A 27,015-nucleotide genomic window follows, 5' to 3' on the forward strand; every position below is an offset into this window, starting at 1 on the left:
GACATATTTTGACTAATATTTACAGAGATTTATTATTATTTTACTGAATTGAAGCTTTCATTTCAACCGTTCCAATTGGAATCGCAGCCAACTCACCATCACTATAAGAGGCTCTAAAAAATGAGTAATTCAATACGACATCTTCTATGTTTCTCATTTGAGGGTCTTTAGCAAAGTCGGGATCTATGAAAAAGAAAACAGGCATATCAACTTCTTCACCCGCACTTAACCTTTGTTCTTCAAAACAGAAGCACTGAATTTTGTTAAAGTATGGGGCAACTACTTCAGGGGTAACAGAATATGTAGCCATACCAATTATATCTTCCTTTGACATATTCTTTGCTTTATAGAAAGCCAAAGCTGTCTCACCTGGCACAACGTAGACCTCTCTTTGCTGAGGAGTAAATTTCCAAGGTAAAATACCCGATGCCTGACATGTAAATTGAATCCTTATTCTCTTATTAGTATCAACCGGAATAAGTTTATCCGGGGTGAACCTAGTAGAATCAGTGATAGGTGTTCCACCGTATCCTGTCCTTTGACAGATTGCTCTGTAAAGCGGTACTGCCGCAAATCCGGCTGCTAAGAAAACAACAATAACAGATGCAGTGTAATAAGCAGCCGTTCTATTCTTAAAACGGGCTTTTTCATGTCTATCATTAGTTGCTTCTTGAAGTTTCTGGCGATAGAATTCTCTCAGTTGATTATTCAGCTTCTGGAATGCTTTTGGAGTAAGATGTAACCTTCTAATACTCAACAGAGAAATATCATTTTTATAAACAGCTGGTGATCTTACGAACAACCCAATTCTACCAGCTTTAAACATTGTCAATTCCTTTTATGTAGTAGTTATGGATTTTGGCCAAGGCCTGATTTTAAATCCAACTTTTTTCATCACTTTTACGAGCGACTACCATACAGGAACTAAAATAAGTACTATTATTAAAAGTCTATAAAATGCTAATTAGGTACTAAAGATTGTAATCTCTCAAGAGAATATTGATCATTCATTGCCATCAATTGATTGAAATCAGATTCCTGTAGTGATCCCCTTAATTTGTTGATTACTTCGACTAAGAAATTTCTAACATTTATATTGTAAACTGGATCATTCTCACTAAGTAAATTCTGGTATCTTATCTTCTCTCCATGTGGTTTGATATTAGGATCCAAATAACAATACTCATCGATGTCTTCATAGACAAAATCCTGATTATAAGCCATACAGTTGCCATCAACAGTTTCATTAATCTCTTCTAAGAATAGCAACACTCGTTTTGTAATATCAGCAAATTTGAGCGAAACGGTTTCATTCTTTTTTGGGATGGCATCAGAAATTAACGAAATTAACCCTAATATGTTAATCTTTTTATTACGAGGATTCCCATTACGGTTGTAATACTCTAACCAAGTATCTAAGAACCTAGATAAATCAATAGAAAGATGGTCCAAAATTTGTAAGAAGGCTTCGCCAGACTTATACGCCAATCTGGAGAAGACTAAAAACATCTTGTTAGCAGAAACAATCGACTGATTTGGATCCAAGGAGTAATTTAACATTGCATTGAAGAGTCCACTGGAAATAAGGATATTAACAAAGGATTCATCCTGAATCTCCCTCAAAAACAAAACGTCCATTAAAGATACGAATATTGAAAACGAATCATCTCTCATATTAGATACATAACCTGATAAAATTCTGAACAATTCCAATCCTAAATTGCCTCTAAATAAGTCTGGTGAAATTAACGCATAACTTCTAGTGATGGATAAGATTATCGGAAGTATCTCAGTCGAGTTAACTAACCCATATTGAAGTAGTTCAGACAATCTCAATATCTCGATATTATTGACTTGAGGATTTGGACAGTATTGTAAAAGAGCTAACCATAAGTCATAGCCATCTTCAGACAACAACGAATAAAGGTCCGAATTTTCTGAACAACAATTACGAACCAATGGTATAGCAATTGAATATGTTTCGAACGAGTTATCATTTAAGGATATAACTAAATTCTTCAAAATCCTTAATAAAGAATTTTTCAATATTGATTCATTTTCACTTTCTGAAGAATTCCAATAATCGGGAATTACAGATAGAATACGAATTAACGTATTATGATCTATTAAAGGATTGAATCTCGCTATTAATATAGCCAAAGTATTTAAAACATACAATTTCGATTCAGTAAAATCCATCTCCGTTAAAATATTAATCGAAAGGCCAACAAATTCTTGCAAAAACGGTTGGAAATCGAGCTTATTGAAATCCCAATCATCAATAACAATTCTGAGTGTTTGTATTGCTGTTAATTTGACAACCTTATCATTGATTTTATTGTCAGGCTGCAAAAGCGTAATAAGTAATTTATAAATAGAAACTCGGCTTTCAGCAGAGCACTTAATTAATGCCCATTCGCTTATAATTAAGCAGATTCTTCTTTTTAAAACCTTACAATCCATCAGATCATTTCTTAAGCCTTCGGGGATGAGGATATCTTGTAAGAGCTTATCAAAATCAACATTGTCTGCAATCGAACTAGCTGATAATTGAAATGTGCACAAAATTGAATCTTTTATCAATATATCATTGGTTGAATCATTATTCATTAACCCATTTGATAACTTGTTTAAAATAAAGCCAGATAAGTCATCTTTGAAATACTTTATCAAGTCCTGATAGAAGTTCTCTGCACATGGTCTTATCTGGAACTCCCAACTCGAAGACAATTCTTCATTGCACCACTCTTCTGGCTCTAAAAGCCAACTCTCTAAATCCGAAGGTTTCAATCTGAGATACCAATTTATAATCAAGTCACATAAATGTTGAACTACGTTTGTAGTAAAGAACTTTTGAGAAAGTTTATTAATAGCATTTTGAACTTCTTCTTTATCATTTCTTTGTTTCAAAGTAATAGCTCCTTTTTTATAAATATATGTTATCATTTTTTTCAAAATAGTGAAACCCTTTAATGCAAGAGTTTCCCAAAAGTCATTTTCTTCATTACTATTATAAATATCTTGGGCCTTCAGCTCCAATAAAGATAAAAAGGTAGACATTATATCCTGAGAACAAGGCAATAATATGAAACTTGTTGGATTATTATTAATCAAGTTTACATACAATTTGCTATAGCACTTACCGTATTTTTCCAATAGGTCTGACGAGTATTTTTCATGCTCCATGATTAATGCTTGCAAATGCTCCACAGTAATTTTCAAAAACTCTACAATGTCTTGGTTCTTATGAGGTTGTTCGAACCCCTCAGGTATAAGTCTTCTCAAATTTTTCAAGCAGAGATAACAGATCTCCATTAAACCTAAATTTAATGTACTCGTGAACTCCAGGAAGAATTTTAAGTATAACTTAATTAACATGGGCACTATTATTGGCGCCTTACTCTGCATTGCATGTCTTGCTCTTCCGATTCTAACCATAGATACAGTTTTGATGATTTGATTCAATATGATGAGTAAATTGTTAGTTGATATAAGGTCATTTTTTTGGAAGACAAACTCTTCCAAATTCTTAGCTATATCATCAAATAGCGAAGGCCATTCACCAGGGAAGTCAAATCTTACAATACGTGCAGTCGAATGTGCATTTTGAATAGTTAGTTGATTATTCTTTTCATGAAGGACGCAAAAAAGTTTTGCTCTAATTTGTGCTTTCTCCTCTTTGCTAATTGCATTTGATCTCGAAGACCTCCAATATTTTTCGATACCATTCTTAAAACATATAATAGCTAACCATCTTATCTGTAATGGTAGTTCAGTCTTCAAGTAGATGTCCTGTAGCAAATAATGGTAACCTGGATGCGATTCCCACGATTTCAATTGAGACTCTGCATCCTGCTGATATGAATTTCTCTCAGAATCATTAGCTAAGGTTAGCACTCTTAGTAGGTTATCGTAATTCAATTCCATATCGTTAGTCTACTTTACTATACATTAAGCAATTCATCATGATACGAATGATATTTTATTCCCCAATGATAATGGTATTTGCACTACTAAGAAGAGTAAATTTGCAGTCTATCATAGTTCTTAGATATATAAATTAATTTACATTAGCTAATCCCATCTCTTCTCTTCATCTCCCTCAGCCCAAGAATGTTCTTCATAATTGAGTTCTTTTTTCACTCTCGAGACTACTGCCGGATCACCCATATTTTTACCAAGATTATCGCTAATTTTGATCGAAGGGTTACCGTTGGCTTCTTTCAATTTAATGACAATATTAAGCGGAACAGACTTAGTAGAGGGATCAGACACAGACGCAAAGTCATTTGTGAAAAACGTTCCAATACCAAAAGAAGCGATCAATCCCAAACTATTAACTTTTTGTTTATATTTTAAACACTTCTCAACGTTTAAGGAATCGCTAAAGCATATTATTTTACTAAAATCCGGATACCCTTGCTTCTTGTAATGATCTGCTAATTTTTCAGCGAACAGTTCAGGATCGCCTGAATCTTGTCTTACGCCAGTATAATAATCAGTGTAAGGCTTGGTAAATACTTTTAAGTACGCATCTGTTCCAAATGTATCTGTTAAAGCCAAACCAGCATGTTCAGGACCAAATGTATCTAACCAGTAGTCCATGGCAAGTTTATTAGCATTTGTATAGTCCTGCGTAATCGAGGCAATACCCATAAACCATTCGTGTGCAACTGTTCCTATAGGTGTTGTATTGTATTTTTTTGCCAATAATACATTTGATGTTCCTAAAAAGTGCTTCTTATCTGGATTCTTTCCAGCAAAATCACATAAATTCTTCACTACTAGATCTTGCGTCTTGAATGATCTCCTCCGTCTAGTTCCAAATTCACTAAAAGTGCATTCGTTCTTAAATAATTGTGCACATTTGTCTTCGGCACGTTCTGCTTGACCATCGTAGTTCCAATCAGTATCAACAAATTTAAAATAAGCTTCTGATATTAACGCCAACAAAGGGATTTCATATAACATGGTTTCATCCCATTTGCCTTTCATTTCAATTTCAAATTCTTCAAAATTGCTCTCGTCATTGAAGTATTTGATTTGTTTGTCGGGAAAGAGCTGGAAAGTTTCCAAATATTTCAAGTAAACCTCCGGCATTTGTGGCAATGCTTTCCGCAAATATTCAAGTTCTTCTGAACTGACCCTTAAGTCACTTAGCTTGGAAATTTGATACTTTAACCAATCGATTGCTTCTTTGTTTAATACCATCGATGGTGTCCTATTTGTATATCTATATACAACGGGTATGTTCGGGAAATGCTTGACAACTGCAGCATGCATCGTCAACTTGTACAAGTCAGTATCCAATATGGATGTAATAATTGGAATGTCTGTCGTCATTGTCACAATTATCTCTATTCTTATAGTCAATAGTAGATACTAGTAGTTATCTTTTAATCTAGGATTTGTTGTACTGCATCCGCGAGCATAGCTTTTTCGCTTGTCGGCGATAGCAAGACTTTCTATGACGAGACTTACCATAATGAAACATACTATAATACATTCAAATATATTGGAATAAAACACACATTAAGGCTTATAAAGTACTATAATACTTCCAAAATATACTCGAATAGTAATATATATTAAGGTTTACGATGATGCCTAATTATAGGAAGTTAATGTTAGATTGAGAATTACGAGATTAGATTGCTTATTCAGATAATGCATCAAAATCTTCGTACACTGTTCATGACAACCTCATAAAGCCTTTTGTCATATGTAATAATTAATGCAGACTGCTTTGTCTAATTAACTTTATTGTAGTGTAAGCTTTAGTTAGATTTAGATCGAACCGTCTTAAAATTTTCTTAAGTGGGTTTAAATCAAAGAAGACCTATAACATGATTACTCCCACCGTGTTAGATTGTCCTCCTTAAGAAGGGATGGATCTCTTGAGTTTGTATAATGAGCTACCTTCAGATCGTTCTATATTTTGCAATCATTTTCAAAAATGTCTGCACATCACCTTCAAAATCATCATACTGTTGAAGACAACGGGGTCGGTATTCTCATTAATGAAGTAATAGCTTGTAGTAGTGAAACCATGATTGTACTGGCATTTCGCTTCCTCAAAAAAATAAAAAAGATAATGACTCCGACGAGGTTCGAACTCGTGCATCTTTACGATAGTAGAACTTGAGTCTACCGCCTTAACCACTCGGCCACAGAGCCTTGTTATCTTGAAAGACTTTCTCTTAGCTTGGCCACTACGTGTATTCCCTAGTTTTATTGCATACCATTTACTTATATGATGATCCACTATGAACCTAAGTTTTGCCTATGAAATATCTACACCGCAAGCAAGGAGTATATAACGGTATCATTCTCAATCTGAGTAAAGTGTCTCCATAAACACTGGTGATTGCAAAACTATTACGGTAAATACTATACTGGGTAGTACATTACTTGGGTAAATACAAGCATAACCTTACCTTCCTTCGCCCTTAAAAATTGATCGTGTACTAACCATGAAAAAAAATATTTGGCTCGAAAATTTTTTCACTCAATTCAGTACTAGTGAAAAAAAAGTTTTTAACTTTTACGTTCATTCAACTTGTTCTTTAGATCAAAACAAACTAACTAAAATGCCTTTCGATCAACGCCCAAAGAGTTCCTCTTACCACTCCCGTTTCCAAACTCCTTTCCGTAGAAGACAAGAAGGTAAGACTGATTACTACCAAAGAAAGAGATTAGTCACTCAACACAAGGCTAAGTACAACTCTCCAAAGTACAGATTAGTCGTTAGATTCACCAACAAAGACATCATTGCCCAAATTGTTTCTTCCCAAATCACTGGTGATCTTGTTTTCACTGCTGCTTACGCTCACGAATTACCAAGATATGGTATCAGCCACGGTTTAACTAACTGGTCTGCTGCTTACGCTGTTGGTTTATTAGTTGCCAGAAGAGCTTTACAAAAGTTAGGCTTAGACGAAACCTACAAGGGTGTCGAAGAAGTTGAAGGTGAATTCGAACTCACTGAAGCTGTTGAAGATGGCCCAAGACCATTCAAGGCTTTCTTAGATATCGGTTTACAAAGAACCACCACTGGTGCCAGAATTTTCGGTGTCTTAAAGGGTGCTTCTGACGGTGGTTTATACGTTCCACACTCTCCAAACAGATTCCCAGGTTGGGATATCGAAGGTGAAGAATTAGATGCTGAATTATTGAGAAAGTACATTATGGGTGGTCACGTCGCTGAATACATGGAAGAATTAATGGATGATGATGAAGAAAAATTCAGAACCTTATTCAAGTCTTACCTTGCTGATGAAATTGAAGCTGAAGATGTCGAAGAATTGTACATGAACGCTCATGAAAAGATCAGAGAAGATCCATCTTTCAAGCCAACCGAAAAGAAATTCACCAAGGAACAATACGCTGCTGAATCTAAGAAATACAGACAAACTAAGTTATCTAAGGCCGAAAGAGACCAAAAGATTGCTGACAAGATTGTTGCTTTCAAGGCTTCTCAATAAGTTATTTAATTCTGTAAAATTTATTTTTATTGAGTTATAATAATTTCTAATTTTGATTTCTAGTGTATATCTTTTAATAGGATTAATTTAAGATATTTTCTAACCAAGCTTGTAGTAGTACTGTACTGTTAATATTTATTTTTACTAAAATAATCTTATTTACTCTTGTTTGTTAGATCTAACCCTTTGGGCGTCATTTAATAGTTTGTCGTAAACTTCATCAACCACAGCATTAACTCTTTGGTCTTTACATTGACAATTATTATTTGGCTGATTAATACAAGCATCGCAACTTTTTTGATTTTCTATCGAATCGATAGAATCGTAATCTTCCTTTGAAGACAGTGATCCGTAATTTACATGTGTCGATCTATCATTTGCTTGTTGAGCCAGTTGTAATGATGACTTTAGGTTGACATCAGAATTGTTGGATCTTCGATTTTCAGTTTCAGTCACATCTTCTAATTTATAAATATTTTCAATACTAATTCTATTGTCATTGATGTTATCAATTAAATCAGTGATAGATTCGATTCCTTTTGCTGCAATAATAGCATCTCTCAATTCGGAGCCTGAAGGTAACACATTGAGTGTTGGCACTTCACGCTTGTTTTGTTGCTCCGAATCGAAATTATCTTTAGGGTCATTTAATTTAGTCAAGTCATTTTCACTGTTATTCCTTTGCTCAATAAAAACACCCCACCTATGTAACTCACCTTCTTCTTTCTCTAATTCTTTTGCATGGAGTGAAGTTTGTGAAATAGATTTCATTAATACTGGCCTACCTGTTAAGTTATCAATAGGTACATTTTTCCCGTCAGATGACGAGTCAATAACAACCTGATGAGGCTGGAAATTTTGTTCAGGGGATGGGAAATAGCTTGGCACGTTCAAACGTTCTACGTTATGCGGTGACAATATTGGTCCAGCCGTAATCAACTCATTAGAATTTTCATGTAATGCATCACGTCCTTGTAAGTCAATTTTTAAATTGTTGTTAGAAATACTAGCAGGATTGATTTGGCTTTGCTTTGCTGCTTCATCAGAATTTTGTTGAATTTGAGGAATATTAGCATCGTCGCCGTTGACTTTAAGTAATGGCGATGATCCAGCTTGACCAGATGCACTTTTGCCTGATTTGTATGCTTTACTACGTTCCTCAAACATATGAACAACCTTTTCTAACGATGAATCAAGCAAACAAAGTCTCAATAGAGTCTCCTTGTCTTCAAGAGACAAAGTTCCTTGGTTTCTTTTCTGAAACAAGTTATCAATATTTTGATGAAGACCTGTTCTTACTGCCCGTGTTCTTTCAATCAACGCATTAGTAATGATCTTTTGAATTTTGAAGTCTTCTTTCTTATCAGGAATCCTATCGTTCTCGATTAATAATTTTTCCGCTGTTTCCATCAATAATGAACCATCAAACATTAATTCTTCTTCGTTTGGATCTTCAGAATTATTGATGACACCCTGTGAATTCATACTCTTGTCCATATTTCTCATCAAATAGAACGCAATTCTTTGAGACAAAGCATCAGGGATTAGGTCATAGTCCAAATCCAAGGTGAATAATGTTTTTGATAATTTGACCGCAGTATACAAAGTAGCAGCAGATCCATGATTAATATCTTTATTACCTAAGAAGGATACATGTAATAACCCTTCTATCTTTGGTAATATATCAGCAATCGCACCAATGGATAAACTCGATAATTCATTCAAATCAAAATGAATTCTTTTCAAACTAGGAAATTGAGGTAAATATTTTTTAAGTCTTGAAATGATTCCAGGAAATAAATCAGGCAACGAACTTAGATCTAAAAATCTTAAAGTTTTAACACAACTTAATGATCTGATCAATTCCGATGCTTGATCTATATCAGTTAATTTAGTTGAATTTAATGAAAAGAATATTAATTTCAGATTTCCCTTATAAAATGCATTTATAAAGGGGATCAACTGCCCCTTACTTAAATCATTGAACGCAACATCAACACCAACACATTTTGATCTTTCATCCGTAATCCAATCTGCAACAATATTGGCCTTGAATTGATTCAATTCGATCGATGCTATACCTAATCTATAGGTTGACAATCTGACGGCATTTTCAATCAAGTCTTTAAAAGTCTCATCTGACAACTTACATCCATTGATCACTAATTCTTCAATTCCACCTCTCGAGATCAAAGACTGAATAAAAAGATTCCAGTTCATTGAAGACCGGATAAAAGATTTCTTTGTGTCTGATTTGATTCTTTGTTGTGAAATATCTAACTTTTTAATACCCTGGCTCATTGAAAGAAATTTACAAAGAAATTTCCAGCCAAGCTCATCAATTGCAACGTTTCTCAATGATAACTTTTCTACAAATCTATTGTTAACTATTGATGATAAAAAATGTTGTAACATTTCGGTTGTCATCGTAACATTATCAAATATGATTGCATTGATTGGCGTAATTGCGATAAAATCGCTAAATGATAAAACGTCAATCAATGTTGGTTTTGGGTTCAATAATTTTAAGACTGGTAAAAGCTTCGTCTTATTTTTCAACTGTTTTAAAGTTGCCGGTATTGGTAATATTTCTCTCAAATGGCAACATCTTGTATAGATAGTTTCCAACGAGAGATTTTCAATCATGTTTTTCTCTTCAAGATCAGTATGGCCATGTACTGAACCTTCTTGGTCAGAAGTGTTCAGTTTATCAAAGTGGTTTTCATGAACATGTAATGGCTTATCAATCTCAACATTCTCCATATCATGAGCTAAAGCTTTATCAATTTCCTCCTCTTCCTCCTCTTCTTTTTGTTTCGAGTTTCTTTTCTGCTTAAATGTGCTAACTTCAAGTGCAGTTCTTCTAGCTGATAAATGTGCTTCGTTAGCATACTTTTCAGCTTCTATGAGAGCTCTTTTTTGTGCTTCAATAGCACGGCTTAGTTCCTTGTCGGAATACTTATTATCTGGCTGTAAATTAGTCTTATTTCCATTCGCATCACTTAATGAAATACCTTGCGAAAGCCTAGGCGGTGGCGCAACAATATCTTCAGGTATCAATACATTTCCTTTTTTAGGACGTCTTGAAGGAATTTGTTGCTGGGGGTCAAACGCCAATTTATCAACAGCGAATGTGATTCTTCTCAACTTTACATCCTTCAACTCATCTAGCGGATTATCTGACCTATTCGGGTTCTTATTTAACACGACTCTATTATCAGATGGCTTACTTGGTTGTTGTTGTTGTTGTTGTTGTTGTTGTTGTTGTTGTTGTTGTTGTGATGACTTAAATGTTGGAATCGAGTTCTTTCGTCTAGAATTTACCGGAATACCTGGAGGAGGTTTATCTACCAACGCCGTAAGATCTTGTGATGGAGGGTTATTATTATTATGAGAAGCTCCTAACAAGTTGGGATTTAGTTTAGACGTTGTAGGAGATACATTGTTTGACGACTGGCTCGAAGCAGAACCTGCAGAGTTAGACTTGAATTTGGCAGATATAGAACTGAAAAGCGATCTTTTTCCAGAAGTTGAATTCGACCGTGAAACATTGGGCGAGTTATCCAGCGAGTCCAGGAAGTTCGTGTTTGCGGAATGCGTAGTGCTCGAGCCTGACGAATGAGGTGGTACCGGCGACACAGCAACACTACTTCTCCTTTTTGGCACATGCGTTAAAGATATATCGTATTTGTCTGTATTAGAACTCCCAGTAGACGAGGATCTCGATCTTCCGCCCAACTTGAACAAATCTAATTTCTTCTTCTCCGGCTGTGGTTGCAGCGGTGGTGGCTGTTTCAGCTGTGTAGGCATTGTCGGATCCTGAACACTTGCTGCTGTTTTCTCTTGAGGGATGGATGGTCCGTCTGCAGAACAAACAGCAGGCTTTTCAACCGACTTTTCAGCTGGCTTCTCGCCATTCCTTTCGCCAGAATCCCTTTCATTTTCTCCTTCCACCGTTTTGTCAGTTCCCCCTTCGGAAATCCCCCCTTCGGAAATCCCCCCCTTCTTCTCCTTATCAACCGACACCGATCCATTGTTCATCTTCTTCGTTAGCTTCTTCGATTTACCTCGAAACAACCAATCGACATCCCCGTTCGATACCCCAGTATCGTATTCATTCCCTGGTTGATCTGCCATCTTATATCCCGCAAATGTAATTTCTATTTATCTTATAGTATGGCCGATACGCTGTTCGAATATTTTGCTCCAATTCGCCTTGTCTTCGATTATCTTCACTGTTGTGTCTTGGCTGGATTTAACCGCTGGTTATAGGTTTATCCGATTTGTTGATAGTAGAACACTGCTTATTTGAATAGCAATTTTGATTTACTCGGTTTCGTTCCGATTATACCATACAACTAATGATGCCTCACTTTTAGCAATATGACCACTGGTTTTTGACTTGTGGCTCTTTTTTGCCTATGATTTCTGTAGTATACTGTAATGCACTTATCATCAAATGAGCCTTTGTGTAATGTCTGCCAAGTCTTTCACGCCAAACCAGACATCCTGCATAAGTCACTCACCAGGACATTGCTCAGTGTCCGACACAATATCGAGAAATATCACCAGAGTTACATTCGATATTCTTCTCCTGAATTTGCCTGTTATGAGCGTTGCTTCATCCAGATGATTTTACGTAATCCATCCCTACTCCATATGACCAATTACGTAAGGTCGGAACCGTCATTACGTAATATCCGATGAAATTATTAATCATCTTTATATATAAAGGCTCCACCGTCAGTAAAAGACGAATATTTTAATTAAAACCTTATCTTTCATTATAGATTAACATAACTTAAAATTATTAATAATTAATAACAATGATAAGTAGATCATTTTTGAGATTAGCTAACCCAGCTAGAAGGGCTATGCCAGCAGTTAAAAGAGTCAACATGATGCCATCCATGGCACTTCCTACCAAGAGATTATATCACGAAAAGGTTCTTGATCACTACTCAAACCCTAGAAATGTCGGTACATTAAATAAACTCGATGTGGATGTCGGTACCGGATTAGTGGGAGCCCCAGCATGTGGTGATGTTATGAGATTACAGATACAGGTAGACGATGAGACCGGAGTTATCAAGGATGTGAAGTTTAAGACTTTTGGTTGTGGATCAGCCATTGCTTCGTCTTCGTACCTTACGGAATTGGTCAAGGGTAAAACTATTGAAGAGGCCGTAAAGATTAAGAACACAGCTATTGCAAAGGAATTGTCATTACCTCCGGTGAAGTTGCACTGTTCTATGTTGGCCGAAGACGCAATTAAGAGTGCAGTTAAGGACTACAGATCAAAGAGAAGCGTCAAGCAACCAACCTTAGGTCCAGAAGCTGCACAGGCTGAAACCATCGCCACATAATAGATCATTTGACTGAGTACTGTGTATATAAGAGATTTGTATGGAATATATGCTAATTTATTGGAAGACAGGTGTAGTTGCATGGGGAATGTAGTGGACCTGGATGTGAATGAAGGTCGATCTATACGGACTACGAATCGGTGGACAATTGATGCAATCATTCATAATTTTTTTTAGTTGTACATCGTTTTTGGTGCTTAATAATGAAATATCGTAATTTCTGCAAGTGTCTCAATATTTGGAAGAAGATGTTACGCATGAAAACTGTTATTGGCAGAGAGCGACTTGAGTCATGTGGGTGCGATGTAGTAGTACCGAATCATCCTGATGAGAAATCCGAGATCAGTCCGAATTTATTTGCAATTGTTATTATACAGCTAAATAATTCACGTAATTAGTGAACAGTTTTCCTATAAACCCTTCCACCAATGGTAAGCTCTTAAATCTTATGAGACTGATGCAACCTAATATGCTGAGTCCACCGATGAATGTATATCCTATTTTTTTATAGTTCAAGCTATATTTATGATTTAATTTCAAATAGCCACTGACGAAATGGTAAGATCCTATCACAACCAAACCCATTAGAGCCACGTAATTGATGACATTCCCGATCTTCTCTAATCGCGACTTGTTTAAATAGTATGTAATATAGTCCAAGTTGATCAAGCTGGAATCTCCATCAATAACGCTGGGAATCTGTCTGAATTTTGTGAAATGGTACCCTATCAATGGAAGCAACAAGTACCCCGAAAACAGCAAGGGACTCAAACCTGGTATAAGCCTCGATATCATGGACTTTCTATATCCCAAGCCAATTAGTCCTGTGATGCCACCTAGGCCTATATCATCTCTCTCGTCATTTTTGATTACTGGCTCATAGACCAATTTGGAACGATGCTTCTCACCTTCCTTAAGGCGGCTTCTGATAAGCCGAATCCCTATACCAGAACAAACATGACAAATGCTTGATCCAATAATTATAAGATTTTCAAAGTGTGGGATAGATTGATAAACAGCTCTGCTCATCTCAAATATTTCTTGCGCAAGCGGCATAGGCACACCCAAACCTGGAACTATAACCACAGATGTTAAGTGTAACCCGAGAAAACTTGAAAACGTATATGCTGAATATTTTTGCACCTTGAGTAAGTAGTATAGAATTTTCAGTAGTATAGGGTTGCGTTTGTGCGGCATATAATTTGGTACTCCTTTCTCCTTTGCTATTAGATTCAAATCATCTAGCGTCATCGGTTCAGGAGATACTTCTCTAAGTTCAATTGGCGTTTCCATATTGATACATTTACTGTATAACTTAAATACAAAGTGTAATCATAATGAGATTATAATTTATTGGCTCAGTAGAAGTACTGTATATAACGCAGTTCATAAACAACAGATAAACCGCTTGAAGAAGAGTCTACCTGTCATACTTCAATAGAATAGAGCAAATCGAAATGTCATCAGCAACATTTACACAAACCAGATCACAGGCATTGAATCTAGAGAAACAAGCCGATACATTATTGTCACGATATTCTGCATTTCAAAATTTATCTAATACAAGCTCAAGCGACGAAGAAAATGAACTAAGTGATTCCATATTCGAAAATTTACAGAAACGAGAGAATGTTATAAATACATTGAATAGAATATCCGAAACGGACACGAATTTATCTACTTCCAAGTTACAACAATTACAAAGACATAAGGAAATATTAAGCGAACATAAACGGTCATATGCCAAGATCAAAGGTGTTATAAAAGAAGAACGGAATAGAAACAACTTGTTATTTTCAGTAAGATCTGACATCGATGCCCATAGAGAAAGATCAACTAATAATTCAAACAATCGTGACTTGAATGCCAATGATTATATATTGGATGAGAGTGTTCGAGCAGACAATGCTAATTCATTCGCAGAGAGACTATTGCAACAAGCATACAATACAAGAGATGAACTCTACAGCCAGAGGGCACACTTGAGTAATGCGCAACTGAGGATGATGGGTGCTGTTCTGCTGATACCCGGCATAAATGTGCTTATTTCCAGAATTAATACTCGGAGGAAGAGAGATACGTTAATATTGGCTACAGTTATTGCAATTTGCATTTTGGTATTGTTCTTCTTCTAACCAGTAGCTGTATATATATATATATATATATATATGATGGTTATAAAGCAAGTGGAATCATTGAATTACTGAACATTTAATAATATGTGAGAAGCATTTGATATGGTCTAATGGATACGGCTACATCTTGTACCTGGCATTCTTCAATCGAGATACTCACAATTGTCCGGTAGACCATTAAACTATTGGACAGTAATATATGTGCATTATTCTATATGATCGTATAAATTTAAATACCTCTAATCGCACATACTAAATAATTTATGCGGTATGCAGTTTTTGCAAATGTGTAAATGAACCCTTTAAATAGTTTTATGATAAGCATACTAGTGAAGATATAAAGAGACATTACGATCTATAGATCAATATGGAAGACAAATCAGAAGCACTCTCGAACAGGATAGCAGAAATCAAATTGAGACGAATTCAAGAATTCAATTCAAGGTTGAAGGAAGCATTATTGCGTGAGAGGATACCTGCTTCTAATGCATCATTACTGTACGTATTTATGTCACCGTTTAAAAAACAGAAGTAAAAACTAACCATTAGAATAACTAATTACGTTCAGGATACACCTGACTATATAATTCCAAGTCTTTGGAAGTTGCCACCTGAGCAGAATAAATTCAAGCAGTACGAAAGGTTTAAAAAGCAGAGAAATGCTAATTCTAATACTTCAAACTGTTGTACAATAGTATAATATATTAGTATATATATATATTTAATAAAGGGTAATTCGAGTGAATTAGTTCACTTAGTCATTAGGAAAGTCAATATGGTCTTTTTGTATTAATATTGATCATGTTACATTCAACCTCCGAGTTGAGGTGATTCTTCTTTTTCATTAACCTTAATACTTCGTAAATGTTCAATATTTTCATTTCCTAATGTCTTATCATCTTCTTTTTCATCACTACCACACCCACAATCATAGTCTTCGAGAATTGTAGTACAATCATACTCAGGCTTTTCTAATCTTTCGTTTACCTTATTATGCATATGACACCCCCATAACGCCGCAGTTTTTCTAGACTTAATTTGAGGTGGATATTTAGCTAACAAGCCTTGGAAATGTCTTGCACAATCTCCACAAGGATAGACCTGGGCAAATAAATGAATGTATTGATCTAATGTGGTTTGTTCTTGCTTGCTAGGTTCTTCCGGGTATCTTGCTAGTATAGTGTGGAACAACTTCCAAGCAGCGTTACCTAATTGTGCCTTCAATGTCTCATTGGCCATTTTCGGCATAAAAGGAGTTTCTGTGAACTGGCTATTACTGGCTTCTGGAATAATATCATCTTCCTGAACTTCTTCTTTTGGTTGTTTGGATTGCTTCGAAGGTCTCCTAATTACTTCTGGGTTATCTATTTCATCGCTACTGGAATCTTGGACTTTTAGGTTGCTTTGTTCATTCTTGAAGTCGTAGTAGTCATTATTTTTGCTTAAATTAATCGGAGACGATTTACCGAGTGATCCCTCAGATGAGGAAGAAGACATAAAATATATCATACAGATAACACATAGCAGCATAAAAACTGAAACAAGGGATTTCCTAGTAAACTTCATTATTACTTGGCTGATATATGCTTGAAAAACAAAACAGATCCTTTTGAATTTCTGATTAGAAGGTATATCATACAATATTTTATCGCGTACAAAAAATTGCTGTATTCGGCCATGTAAAATTATTGGCATAAATAAGTAGTTAATATATTTTATAGAAGACTAATATTCAAGAAGGGTCTATTGTGACTTTTTAGAAGCTGTAGCAGCTCCAAGAACACCGGGTAATGATTCATTTCCGACATTATATAATAATTTTATACCGCCAATAAATAAAATCACCAAAGCTAAAGTTGTCCATAAGAGTAAGTGAGCTTCTGATGAAATGTCCTTTTTACTACAGTCAAAGCCGGACCAATTAGTAGTTTTTGTCTTGCCTTCATTACGAGTAGCAGCACAAACACAGGACCAACACCCTGATTTAACTTGTGAGCATTTTCCGCGAGAATTACAACTCGAAGTACCAACATTACATGCATCTTCAGAAGAAAAACATGCGCCATTATTGGAAGCTCTCTTATTGACATTGCTTTCTTTGAAAAGAGCATTTAACTCTTGACTTCTCTTTTGCAAATGATTATTTAAATGCTTGTTGTTATTGTCAGCCGGTAATGCAATGACAGAGATATCATAGTTGGCTGATAAGGCAACCAAATAATCTGATATTACTTTGATTGAAAAATTGTACGTTTCCGAATCATACCCAGTCTTCTTACCAAGCGAAAATAAAGAATTCAAGTTAATAAACATGGAATCACCAGTGTTTGGTGCCACTGAATTCAAGTGTACTAATTGTGATAATTCATTTATGAATAACTTGTCATTAATCAACTTTAAGGTTGTAGCATCCTGTTCAACTTTGTTAGTTAAAATAACTTGATTATCGGTTTGGACTGATCTTGTAAAAGACGACCAAATGCCCATGAGCTTTTCATTAAAATATTCAAAATGCTTTAACAATGAATTGTCTTGTTCATGTTTAGATACTAATCTAATCTCATTAGTTAATCGGATTGAGCTATAGTTACCAATAGTTGCAATTTGTTTTGGAAACTTCGTCATAATAGAATGGCTTAACTCATCATATCCATTCGCTCTCTTGATGTTGAATGCTGGTTTAATGGATTGGAAAACTTCGTTTGGCTTTGAAATTCCATTAATTAACACAATTAATTTAGCATTATTGTTTTCAGTTTTCTTGGAGTCGACTAGTTCATTTTGTTGATCAATAAAATCGATAACTTCGTCTCTATTGTCACCTATTTTATAATAATCAGAAATATCAAATCTATCTGATAAGTAAAGCAAGGCATCTTTGTTAGTCACAACAGGGGTTTTATCAGATTCTTGAGAATTCAATTGATAAACTGCTGCATCATTCTTCGTGGCCCATACCGACGAGACAAGTAAGGGGAACGCTAAACAAGTAGAAAATTTCATTGCTGTGTTAATTGACGACTGCTTGGTGCTCCTTGATCGTTCATTTATTTAATCAACTTTTGACCTGGCAAAATTTATGCGCGGTCCACTACTTAGCTATTGCAAATTTATATACATAATATATATACATAATATATATACTGTATGTATATAGTAGAGAGTATTTGTATATACTTAAACCATGGCACACATTAAAATGTTTCATCTAGTGTTATAGTAGGGCTCGGTAATATGTTCGAATTACGTGAAGTTTGCGTATTAGCAGTTTGCGTATTGACTTTTAACTCGGGCTTAAAAAGCGTCTTAGTTAAAGATCTTGTTCTTTTAAGGTTCCCACTGCCTTGCGAGTCTTCTATTAATTCTTGCATCTGATCATCATCATTATAATCTGATAAATCGATTCCCATCTTACTTAAATCTGCATAAGCGTTAAACAGTTTTGGTTCGGGTTCCGCGTATTCTTCTGATGCATTGGATGGTTCATTGTGAAATTGTTTAAAGTTGGATAATCTATTGGTAACTGATAATGAGTCATGACTACCACCAATCAATGAATCAAACGATTTGGATTTTGTGATCAAGTTCTCTTGTAACGATATTTTGGTGTGCTGCGGCAAAAGTGTTCCTTGAGTCAAGGATTTGTGGAGCAGCTTTGCCAGATCCTCATTTTTCATGATGATAATGATACGATTTAAAAACGGCAAATTCGACCACTGCTCAATCATATTTAAATAATAATCTTCTCCATACGACACATTTGCAGGTGTGGGCAAATTTAAGATACTCAACTTGATTTGGTCAGCAAAAGACATCTTGCTGGTCATGGACTTATGATCACTAACAAAGTCATCTTTGTGCAAATTAGATATGATTATAGTTGTTTTCTCTGAGCCATCCAGGTTATCAGTTAGTGAGGGGGACGTTGTAGCCATATTTGTTAAATTAAGATAAAATTCGATAGAAAATGGGACGGGTATCACATAAGTATATATAGCCCTCTAAAAATGATGATAGTCACAGGTGCAATGAAAAAGGCTATGTGCAGTATGACCGTAATTCACCGAACTGCAACATAAAGAAATAGTAGGCGAAACGAAGTCATATATCAAAGTATAAGCCGTAGTGAAGACTGCAGTTAGGATTGAAATCACTGCTGCAATATAAGCACTTATTATCATTGGCTGAGTATTCTTGATAGTAAAGTAAATTGGAGCAGGAACCACAGAGAATAACTTTTTCAGCCTTAAGATCTAGCTTATTCCATCGTATGATATCATGGCTCTCCAACTCTAGGTGGCACTTGTAACAGGGAAAATAAATATCACAGCATTTGAACTTTATTGCAATAATGTCCAATGCTGAATGGTAGTGTCTACATCTGGTTTGAGTATCGACCAACTGACCTTTCAAGTGAACAGGTTTCTTGCTATTGCTTACATTCAAGATAGTCATTTTTAAAATAAATATTAGTTACAAACACTTGAAACTATGTTCATACCCATGTGCTTATGTTGTTGACCGGTACAATCGAACGCTGGTATTTTATGATTCAGAATCAATGTTTGATTATGTAATACTACACAAATATTAGGCTATAGCTATCGAATAAGCTTGGCCTTCCTGGTATATAATATATGTATTTCTAATAGGAAGAATCAAGCTAAGGAGATTCCGTGGCTATTGATGAGCTGAAGATTATTATGGGAAAGCACCAAATAGAAATTTATAGTTGTCATCTTGTAATTCAATTAAGTACATGCTGGTACGATATATATAATATACTATACAATTACCAAATGCTAGTCATAAATTCACGTCTACTCTCTGAAATCTGGCCAATTTACATTACGATAGTAGATAATGTCTACAAGAAATATCACCGTTGAGAGAACGTTACAAGGCAGGTGATGCAAGAAGTAAACATGAAGTTAATGCTAGAATTATACATGTAGGTGGTGCTACAATAATCATTGCAGCCATTGGCCATGTGAGTCAATTGGTCTTACTATATATATGCTCTAAGACATACTTATACCAGTCAATGGCAAAGTATTGGATATTTATTATTCGCAGATCACTCAACTCTTTTTTCTAACAACTAGAACACAATATTACAAAGCGTCCTACAGAAGAATAACCAACAATCTACTTAACCATAAGATTTCAGACGATACCATGCTTTTATCTTGTAGTAAGAATGTAATTGCAGATCATAATTCGTTTAATTTTTGCAATTAAAGTAATCAACTCCTTTCACGTCAGTAAATATTTTCAACAGCTTTAAAAACATTATAAATATATAACTATAACAACAACTTTAATTGTACAACAATGCCTTGCTGTTCTGTATTATATGTTTTGTATTTATTGTAGTATATATTTGTCTACGTAGCCAGGACAGTGTTCCTGGAGCAGCACTTTTTGTACACTGCGAAAACAAATCGCGATTTATTTGTTTACATTCCAAAGACCACAAACCATCGACTACAACAAACATAAAATTACCAACTTTGTTTTGTTCTAGTGACTAGAAATTGTATAATATTCATACTAATATTTCTTTTGGTTAACATCATACACTATACTAGGTTCGACTAAGGTTATTGCTTACCCATTCATCACTAATCAACCAAATATCCTTTTTTTTTTGTTAGAACAATATTCTTGATTCAAGAAGCAAATTATCAATTAACAAACTTATCAGTTCCAACTTTGTTTATACTCTTATAGACATATTACAATCGCTACAAAATATATTGAGGTTTGTTTAATTAATATTTGCTGTTGTTCTCAATTGTTCCACTAACGACAACTATTACAACAATAACAACAACAACAACAACAACAAAGTCATCCATTAGCATAAAAATTAACTGGTATTAATACATAACATATTACTATTGTCATTCGCTTAACATGAAATCCTTTAAACACCAAACCAAGTCGTTTGATGAAAACGCCCGGATCAAGTCCAAAAGTAACACCAGTGCAAAATTGATCTCCAAAAATTCAAATAATAACAATGCTAATAACATCACCTCGAGTATTGATAAAAGAGAAGCACTTGGCGACTTAACGCAGCTTAATGAGAACCGGAAAATTGATTTGAATCTGAAAACTTCTCTTCAAAAAGTTCATATTTACAAACAAAAACACCAAAAAAGACCACATGAAGAATTAGGTACAAAGACAGAACTTGGCACAAACGAACATTATGATAATAGCCAGAACTCTGATGATGTACTTAAGTTCCATTTTGATCGTTTAGGGGGTAGTTCAGATGTGTCCAATCTTGAAGATATTGGATTTGAGTTTGCTAACCAAAATAGAATTGTAGAGCAATTTGATGATGACGAAGAAGAGATAGTTCAGGTAGATCCAGAGGTGGACGAGGAAGAAGAAGAAGAAGAAGAAGAAGAAGAAGAGGAAGAGGAAGATTACAGCAAGCCAATGGAACCAAAATGGAACAAAGCTATATTCAATGAATTACAATATGTCATGAAGAAATTCTCTAAAAATACGTTGGATGAAACCGATGAGGATACATTTGATGTTACTATGGTAGCAGAATATGCACCAGAGATTTTTAACTACATGCATGAACTAGAATACAGATTGGTTCCAGATCTGAATTATATGAGTAACCAGGACGAATTGAAATGGGAAATGAGAAGTGTTTTAATCGATTGGGTGGTCCAGGTTCACAATAGATTCAATTTATTACCGGAAACATTATTCTTAACGGTAAATTATATCGATAGATTTTTAAGTAAGCGTAAGGTCTCGTTATCGAGATTTCAATTGGTCGGAGCTGTTGCATTGTTCATTGCTGCAAAGTATGAAGAAATTAACTGTCCAACTGTTCAAGAAGTTGCATACATGGCTGATAATGCGTATACAGTAGATGAATTCTTAAAAGCAGAGAGATTCATGATTGATGTCTTAGAGTTTGATATGGGTTGGCCTGGTCCAATGTCTTTTTTAAGAAGAACTAGTAAAGCTGATGACTATGATTATGAAACTAGAACATTGGCTAAATACTTTTTAGAAATCACAATAATGGATTCAAGATTTGTCGCTTCACAGCCAAGTTGGTTGGCAGCTGGGGCACATTACTTATCAAGAAAGTTACTTAATAGAGGTCACTGGACAGAAGCTCATGTGTATTATTCTGGCTATACCGAATCTCAATTAAGACCATTAGCAGAAATCTTATTGCAAAATTGTCGTAATGCTGAATCCAACCATAAAGCCATTTTTGAAAAGTACCAAGAACGTCGCTACAGAAGATCCTCAGCATTCGTTCAAGAATACTTCGAAGCTCTTGAACAGTTATAAATCTGAGTATATAATAGAAGATCATTTGTACATTATCGTTCACTAAAAACATTTCCTATTACAACCCCTTTTTCTTCTCTACATATATTATCAGCAGTATGCTTAATTGTTTTATAATTCTAATCATTTATCTAATATAAATCATATTTTGTTTGAAGCTAAAAATGTTAGGCAATTTTTTGTATCTTACAACCATATGATAGTTGTCGTAACAAACTTAACACTCAGTTACTCTGTGGTCCAGCGTATCCATCATAACGGGGTTTTTGCAGTACATAGTGCGTGTATTCACCAGATCTTTTTTAGCACATAGCTAGGCTTCTGTCCAGTTGAATATGGATAGCTAAAGATCACCAAGCTAATCAATTAGAAAAGGAATTAAATCAATCAACTAGTATGTCCTCAAGAATGCTTACTTCGACTTTACGTCAATCTACCCGTAATTTGGGTAAAACATTTGTTGCAAACAATTTAAGGATTGCACCACAGTTAGTAAGATCATCACCAATATTAATTAGCAAATTCAACTATTCAACTACCCCAGACAAGCAATTGAAGGAAGTTTTGAAACAAGAATTAAAGCTTTCCAACTCTATTCCAAATGAATTAGACCCTGTTTATCAAGAATTTGCAAATAAGGCTGGTTACAAAATTATTGATACTGAAGGCAACTCAAACATTCAATTGGTCAAGGAAGACGAAAGTGGTGAAACTATCAGAATCTTTTTCGACATTGATGAAGTTACTGACATTCCGGTTAATGAACCTACTGCCGAAGAGATGGATATGGAGGAAGAAGTTGAATCGTTAGATTCTTTACTTTGTAACGTTAGAGTCTTGATTGAAAAGCCAAACACCAACGATGGCTTATTATTGAACTTATTCTTGCAAGCCTCCGAATCTTCGTTTTTGATTGATTTTGTCAACTATCAAAACAATGTTTCTACTCTCTTGAACGATCAAATTTTACCTAAGAATGAATTTATTGATAAGTTCAGATACCAAGGTCCTAGATTCTCCGATTTAGATGAATCAGTTCAAACTGGTTTCGAAACCTACTTACAATCTAAGGGAATTGACGATGAATTAGCAGAATTCATTATCTCGTTCAGTGAATTTAAAGAAGAGAAGGAGTACAGAAACTGGTTAGGTGATCTCACAAAGTTTTTGAACTGATTAACTCCAAGTTCCTAAAGTTCTTTGACTAAGTCAAAATTACAATATCCAATTTTATGTGTTTTATATGCGTTTTACCTGTTAATAGTTCAAAGTTGTCTATAGTTTATGTTTAAAGTACGTTTTTAGCTGCAATATGTGTAAAAGTAAGGATGTCTATATCTCTATATATTGTGACTGCTTCTCGTGATCTGCGCATGGGTGTAAGCGATTCAGACACAAAATTGATTTAGTATGAATCTGCCATTTTCCCGTGGGTCACTTTGTTGAGATGTGAAATTATCAACGAACACCAAAACTAATGAAAAATTTAATTGACGTTACATAGTATATTTAGGTACATTAAAGAAATATAAGAAATTAAAGATGTCTACTGAAGCTTCTGTCTCTTACGCTGCCTTAATCTTGGCCGATGCTGAAATCGAAATTACCTCTGACAAATTATTAGCTATTACAAAGGCTGCCGGTGCTTCTGTTGAAGACGTCTGGGCCGATGTTTACGCTAAAGCTTTAGAAGGTAAGGACTTAAAGGAATTATTATTCTCCTTCGCTGCTGCTGCTCCTGCTGCTGCTCCTGCTGGCGGTGCCGCAGCTGCTGCTGGTGATGCTCCAGCTGCTGCTGAAGAAGCTGAAGAAGAAGCTGAAGAATCCGATGGTGACATGGGTATGGGTTTATTCGATTAGATCAATTCAATTAGCAAACATTAAAGAACTATTACAAAATTATTACTTCGAAAAAGAAGAGAGAATAGGATATTTATTTCCATTAATCATAAATTTCCATTTTTGCATGATTTTATTTAATGAATTTGTGGTTTTTTATCTAGTCTTATAAATATTAAATTCACGGTTGTATCATATTGTATGTTATGATGTAGATGAGTTATTACAGTGTAGCGAATTACCATGTAGTCAAGAGAAATAATTAATGGGTGAACTAATGCCTATTATCTTTCCTGGTGAATCATGAGTCAATAGCCGATATTGACCCATTCTATGACCTTTAAGGTTATACGATGCATATAAGCATATAGAATATCGTTGACACCTTCAAGGTTTGTGCCGTGCTTAATAGGTACTTACGGAAGTTTCGCATCGCTGTATAAGTATTGTCAGATACGACCGGGTATCTTTATACATATTATACATATTCTTGCTAATGTATGTTTCACTCATCATTAAAACTAGCAGAATAGCTTGGCCTTATTCATCGAATTATTCTGTCATAGAAGTACGCTCCCGTTAGAATATACTTGTACATTTGTAATCACTATACCAATAATCTATGGTACAGCGTGATTATAAAGAAACTATATAAAGGTTTCAAGAAGATTACGGGGTCTAGTTCAAGCAACGGCTTTAAAGTGTATGCTTTTGTTCGGTCCTAATACAAAAGGGGATGCTTGCTAAGCGGATTAAAAGTCGCGGACTTTATTCTCATTTCGGAGCGAGGAAAATATTTCATTATATCCCTTACTTCCGAGCCGTTATTCTCATTAATTTGTAATCGGATTGCAAAATTAAAATCGTTATTCCCGTTTAAGACCCGATGACTAATATCAAGTAATTCTATATAAATGACAATAGTGTTCTACATTTAATGAATTAGAAACATTATCATTTACGTTATAACAGGATAACAATGCCAATTTCACCGGATACGACTATGTCGTTTGCACAGACGTATATATTTGCGTCTACAGTAAGAAGCAAGTTGACTAAACAAGCATCTAACCCAAACTCTAGTTTAAGAGTATTGGTAACACAAGCTAATATGTTGGACAATGTTATGGATCATCTTGCAGAGGAAACAGAGAAGCGTGTCACCAAGAACATGTCATTTTCGGCTGAAGACGATCATAAGCATGTGAGCTTCCAATTGCCTGAAAGAAAGAGACACCAAGGTGTTTCTACCAATGTTACTGAATACGAAGTAGGGTCGGAATCAGATTCAGATTCAGATAGCGACTCCTATTCAGACGATGATGACCAATCTGACAGCGATTCTGACTATTATTATTCATCTGATGACGAGGAAGAAATACAAGTACCATCAATACAAATAGCTAAAGTCCAATCATTTAAACAATTACCATCTATGGATCTCTCCAAATATTCGATAGAAGAAGAAGAAAACGAAAAAGATCTCGAAGAGGCAGAAGAGGAAATCCCAGAGCTTTCAAGAAGTATATCTTTGACGGATGACGAGAATTCATCATTATCTGATGATGAAGATCAAGATGAATCTAATTACACATACGCTACTGATAGTGGCTACCCATCATATCATAACCAGAATAGGAAAAATGAGGAATCATCAGAGCAGCATAATATAATACTATCGAGGTCTTCCGACCATTATGATGCTGGCCATAATTCCAGCCCAAATACTTACGCCATAGAGAATATTTTTTAATGATAAATTATGCTACTCATGATTACGATGATTACGATTATGATGTCAAGATCTTTCACTTCTCATTTATACGTTTATGAATTTTATATTTATTAGAATAGAGACTGATATAATTAATGTTGTAACAAATTGTAGTTAGATTCGTATATGATATTTGCGGATATTAGACGTGATTCAAGCCGCTTGTTCAGGAATAGATCGGCACTTGATATTGCTTACCTTTCTTTTGATATTCTCTCTTGGCCCCAATTTCGGCGCTGACTTCGGCCGAGCAAAACTTACTTAGCATAAAATTATCTCCGCGCATCTGTTACCTACCTCTCTTGGAAGGAGCGGCTAGATACTGGCCGACCCTTCTAATGAGTAGCTTCTCCAAGTTTTCTTCTCGCGCACAGCCGTTGTTCTCAAAATTTCACTCTTGTTCATCTCAAATGGGAAATCGGTTGTATCCTGAATCTTAAAATTTGAATTTTACTCTATTATATCATTTGGAGTGTCTGCAATATGTATTTGAATACTTGTCCCATCTTCTAAAATGATTAAAAGCACTATTTATACTTTTTGTGGTTCAATTGCAAGTCACTAACTAAAAGTTAATCGAACCAATATCTCCATGTTTCGTTGTTCAGATGACAAGATGATTTATTGTTATCATTCAATCTCTGCTAGATGTTTTCTACTGATTACATTGAGATCTTTTGTATCAATTCTTATTTAACTAACTCGTGTGAAAACTTGGACATCTTTTAATAACTTCAAAACTCAGTATCACAAAGTTACATTAGGTTCAAGGATTAAATATTATAATTTCGTTCTCTTTTCTACAGCTTTGATTTTTGCAGCATTTCAAACATAGGGTTATATATGTATACTTTCGTTCATTAATTCTCTCATAAATACGCCTCCTTAGCTTAGTGGTAGAGCGTTGCACTTGTAATGCAAAGGTCGCTAGTTCAATTCTGGCAGGAGGCATTTTTTTTTAGTATTATTCAAACTGTTATTTTATATATGCCACGCATCAACTACAAGAGAATGTATACTTTAATTCCAATCAATATGGTAAAGACGAAATAACGCTAGTGCTTTATTTAACTATA

General features: G+C 35.0%; 17 protein-coding genes and 2 non-coding genes across 19 annotated transcripts; 9 read left to right on the forward strand and 10 right to left on the reverse strand. All coding sequences in view use genetic code 12, as the record gives it.

Moving 5' to 3' along the window:
* Positions 1–40: 40 nt before the first annotated feature.
* DEHA2G23826g (DEHA2G23826p) lies at positions 41–826 on the reverse strand (the record flags this gene model as incomplete). The annotated part of the gene is made up of 1 exon (XM_462575.1): positions 41–826. One exon carries the CDS (start codon positions 824–826, stop codon positions 41–43), a length of 786 nt encoding a protein of 261 aa, XP_462575.2.
* Positions 827–960: 134 nt separating this feature from the next.
* Positions 961–3,927, reverse strand: DEHA2G23848g (DEHA2G23848p; the record flags this gene model as incomplete). The annotated part of the gene is made up of 1 exon (XM_462576.1): positions 961–3,927. One exon carries the CDS (start codon positions 3,925–3,927, stop codon positions 961–963), a length of 2,967 nt encoding a protein of 988 aa, XP_462576.2.
* Positions 3,928–4,074: 147 nt separating this feature from the next.
* On the reverse strand, positions 4,075–5,343 carry DEHA2G23870g (DEHA2G23870p; the record flags this gene model as incomplete). Its single annotated transcript, XM_462577.1, has 1 exon — positions 4,075–5,343. One exon carries the CDS (start codon positions 5,341–5,343, stop codon positions 4,075–4,077), a length of 1,269 nt encoding a protein of 422 aa, XP_462577.2.
* A 752-nt stretch (positions 5,344–6,095) lies between these two features.
* Positions 6,096–6,177, reverse strand: DEHA2G23892r. Its single transcript has one exon. It is a non-coding gene; the product is annotated as a tRNA-Leu (tRNA).
* Positions 6,178–6,590: 413 nt separating this feature from the next.
* Positions 6,591–7,484, forward strand: DEHA2G23914g (60S ribosomal protein L5; the record flags this gene model as incomplete). The annotated part of the gene is made up of 1 exon (XM_462579.1): positions 6,591–7,484. One exon carries the CDS (start codon positions 6,591–6,593, stop codon positions 7,482–7,484), a length of 894 nt encoding a protein of 297 aa, XP_462579.1.
* Positions 7,485–7,643: 159 nt separating this feature from the next.
* Positions 7,644–11,621, reverse strand: DEHA2G23936g (DEHA2G23936p; the record flags this gene model as incomplete). The annotated part of the gene is made up of 1 exon (XM_462580.1): positions 7,644–11,621. The coding sequence occupies one exon, from the start codon at positions 11,619–11,621 to the stop codon at positions 7,644–7,646; it is 3,978 nt and encodes a 1,325-aa protein (XP_462580.2).
* Positions 11,622–12,310: 689 nt separating this feature from the next.
* DEHA2G23958g (DEHA2G23958p) lies at positions 12,311–12,850 on the forward strand (the record flags this gene model as incomplete). The annotated part of the gene is made up of 1 exon (XM_462581.1): positions 12,311–12,850. One exon carries the CDS (start codon positions 12,311–12,313, stop codon positions 12,848–12,850), a length of 540 nt encoding a protein of 179 aa, XP_462581.1.
* Positions 12,851–13,219: 369 nt separating this feature from the next.
* On the reverse strand, positions 13,220–14,143 carry DEHA2G23980g (DEHA2G23980p; the record flags this gene model as incomplete). Its single annotated transcript, XM_462582.2, has 1 exon — positions 13,220–14,143. The coding sequence occupies one exon, from the start codon at positions 14,141–14,143 to the stop codon at positions 13,220–13,222; it is 924 nt and encodes a 307-aa protein (XP_462582.2).
* Positions 14,144–14,307: 164 nt separating this feature from the next.
* DEHA2G24002g (DEHA2G24002p) lies at positions 14,308–14,985 on the forward strand (the record flags this gene model as incomplete). The annotated part of the gene is made up of 1 exon (XM_462583.1): positions 14,308–14,985. The coding sequence occupies one exon, from the start codon at positions 14,308–14,310 to the stop codon at positions 14,983–14,985; it is 678 nt and encodes a 225-aa protein (XP_462583.2).
* Positions 14,986–15,352: 367 nt separating this feature from the next.
* DEHA2G24024g (DEHA2G24024p) lies at positions 15,353–15,685 on the forward strand (the record flags this gene model as incomplete). Its single annotated transcript, XM_002777688.1, has 2 exons — positions 15,353–15,483; positions 15,535–15,685. The coding sequence occupies 2 exons, from the start codon at positions 15,353–15,355 to the stop codon at positions 15,683–15,685; spliced, it is 282 nt and encodes a 93-aa protein (XP_002777734.1).
* A 110-nt stretch (positions 15,686–15,795) lies between these two features.
* On the reverse strand, positions 15,796–16,680 carry DEHA2G24046g (DEHA2G24046p; the record flags this gene model as incomplete). Its single annotated transcript, XM_462584.2, has 1 exon — positions 15,796–16,680. The coding sequence occupies one exon, from the start codon at positions 16,678–16,680 to the stop codon at positions 15,796–15,798; it is 885 nt and encodes a 294-aa protein (XP_462584.2).
* A 48-nt stretch (positions 16,681–16,728) lies between these two features.
* Positions 16,729–17,988, reverse strand: DEHA2G24068g (DEHA2G24068p; the record flags this gene model as incomplete). Its single annotated transcript, XM_462585.1, has 1 exon — positions 16,729–17,988. The coding sequence occupies one exon, from the start codon at positions 17,986–17,988 to the stop codon at positions 16,729–16,731; it is 1,260 nt and encodes a 419-aa protein (XP_462585.1).
* A 191-nt stretch (positions 17,989–18,179) lies between these two features.
* Positions 18,180–18,920, reverse strand: DEHA2G24090g (DEHA2G24090p; the record flags this gene model as incomplete). Its single annotated transcript, XM_462586.1, has 1 exon — positions 18,180–18,920. One exon carries the CDS (start codon positions 18,918–18,920, stop codon positions 18,180–18,182), a length of 741 nt encoding a protein of 246 aa, XP_462586.2.
* A 166-nt stretch (positions 18,921–19,086) lies between these two features.
* DEHA2G24112g (DEHA2G24112p) lies at positions 19,087–19,440 on the reverse strand (the record flags this gene model as incomplete). The annotated part of the gene is made up of 1 exon (XM_462587.1): positions 19,087–19,440. One exon carries the CDS (start codon positions 19,438–19,440, stop codon positions 19,087–19,089), a length of 354 nt encoding a protein of 117 aa, XP_462587.1.
* A 1,464-nt stretch (positions 19,441–20,904) lies between these two features.
* On the forward strand, positions 20,905–22,326 carry DEHA2G24134g (DEHA2G24134p; the record flags this gene model as incomplete). Its single annotated transcript, XM_462589.1, has 1 exon — positions 20,905–22,326. One exon carries the CDS (start codon positions 20,905–20,907, stop codon positions 22,324–22,326), a length of 1,422 nt encoding a protein of 473 aa, XP_462589.2.
* A 396-nt stretch (positions 22,327–22,722) lies between these two features.
* On the forward strand, positions 22,723–23,502 carry DEHA2G24156g (DEHA2G24156p; the record flags this gene model as incomplete). The annotated part of the gene is made up of 1 exon (XM_462590.1): positions 22,723–23,502. The coding sequence occupies one exon, from the start codon at positions 22,723–22,725 to the stop codon at positions 23,500–23,502; it is 780 nt and encodes a 259-aa protein (XP_462590.1).
* A 366-nt stretch (positions 23,503–23,868) lies between these two features.
* DEHA2G24178g (60S acidic ribosomal protein P1) lies at positions 23,869–24,186 on the forward strand (the record flags this gene model as incomplete). Its single annotated transcript, XM_462591.1, has 1 exon — positions 23,869–24,186. The coding sequence occupies one exon, from the start codon at positions 23,869–23,871 to the stop codon at positions 24,184–24,186; it is 318 nt and encodes a 105-aa protein (XP_462591.1).
* Positions 24,187–25,144: 958 nt separating this feature from the next.
* Positions 25,145–25,918, forward strand: DEHA2G24200g (DEHA2G24200p; the record flags this gene model as incomplete). The annotated part of the gene is made up of 1 exon (XM_462592.1): positions 25,145–25,918. The coding sequence occupies one exon, from the start codon at positions 25,145–25,147 to the stop codon at positions 25,916–25,918; it is 774 nt and encodes a 257-aa protein (XP_462592.1).
* A 900-nt stretch (positions 25,919–26,818) lies between these two features.
* On the forward strand, positions 26,819–26,890 carry DEHA2G24222r. The gene has a single exon. It is a non-coding gene; the product is annotated as a tRNA-Thr (tRNA).
* The last annotated feature ends 125 nt before the right edge of the window (positions 26,891–27,015 follow it).

This window comes from Debaryomyces hansenii, assembly GCF_000006445.2.
Source record: "Debaryomyces hansenii CBS767 chromosome G complete sequence".
Classification (NCBI taxonomy): Eukaryota; Fungi; Ascomycota; class Pichiomycetes; order Serinales; family Debaryomycetaceae; genus Debaryomyces; species Debaryomyces hansenii.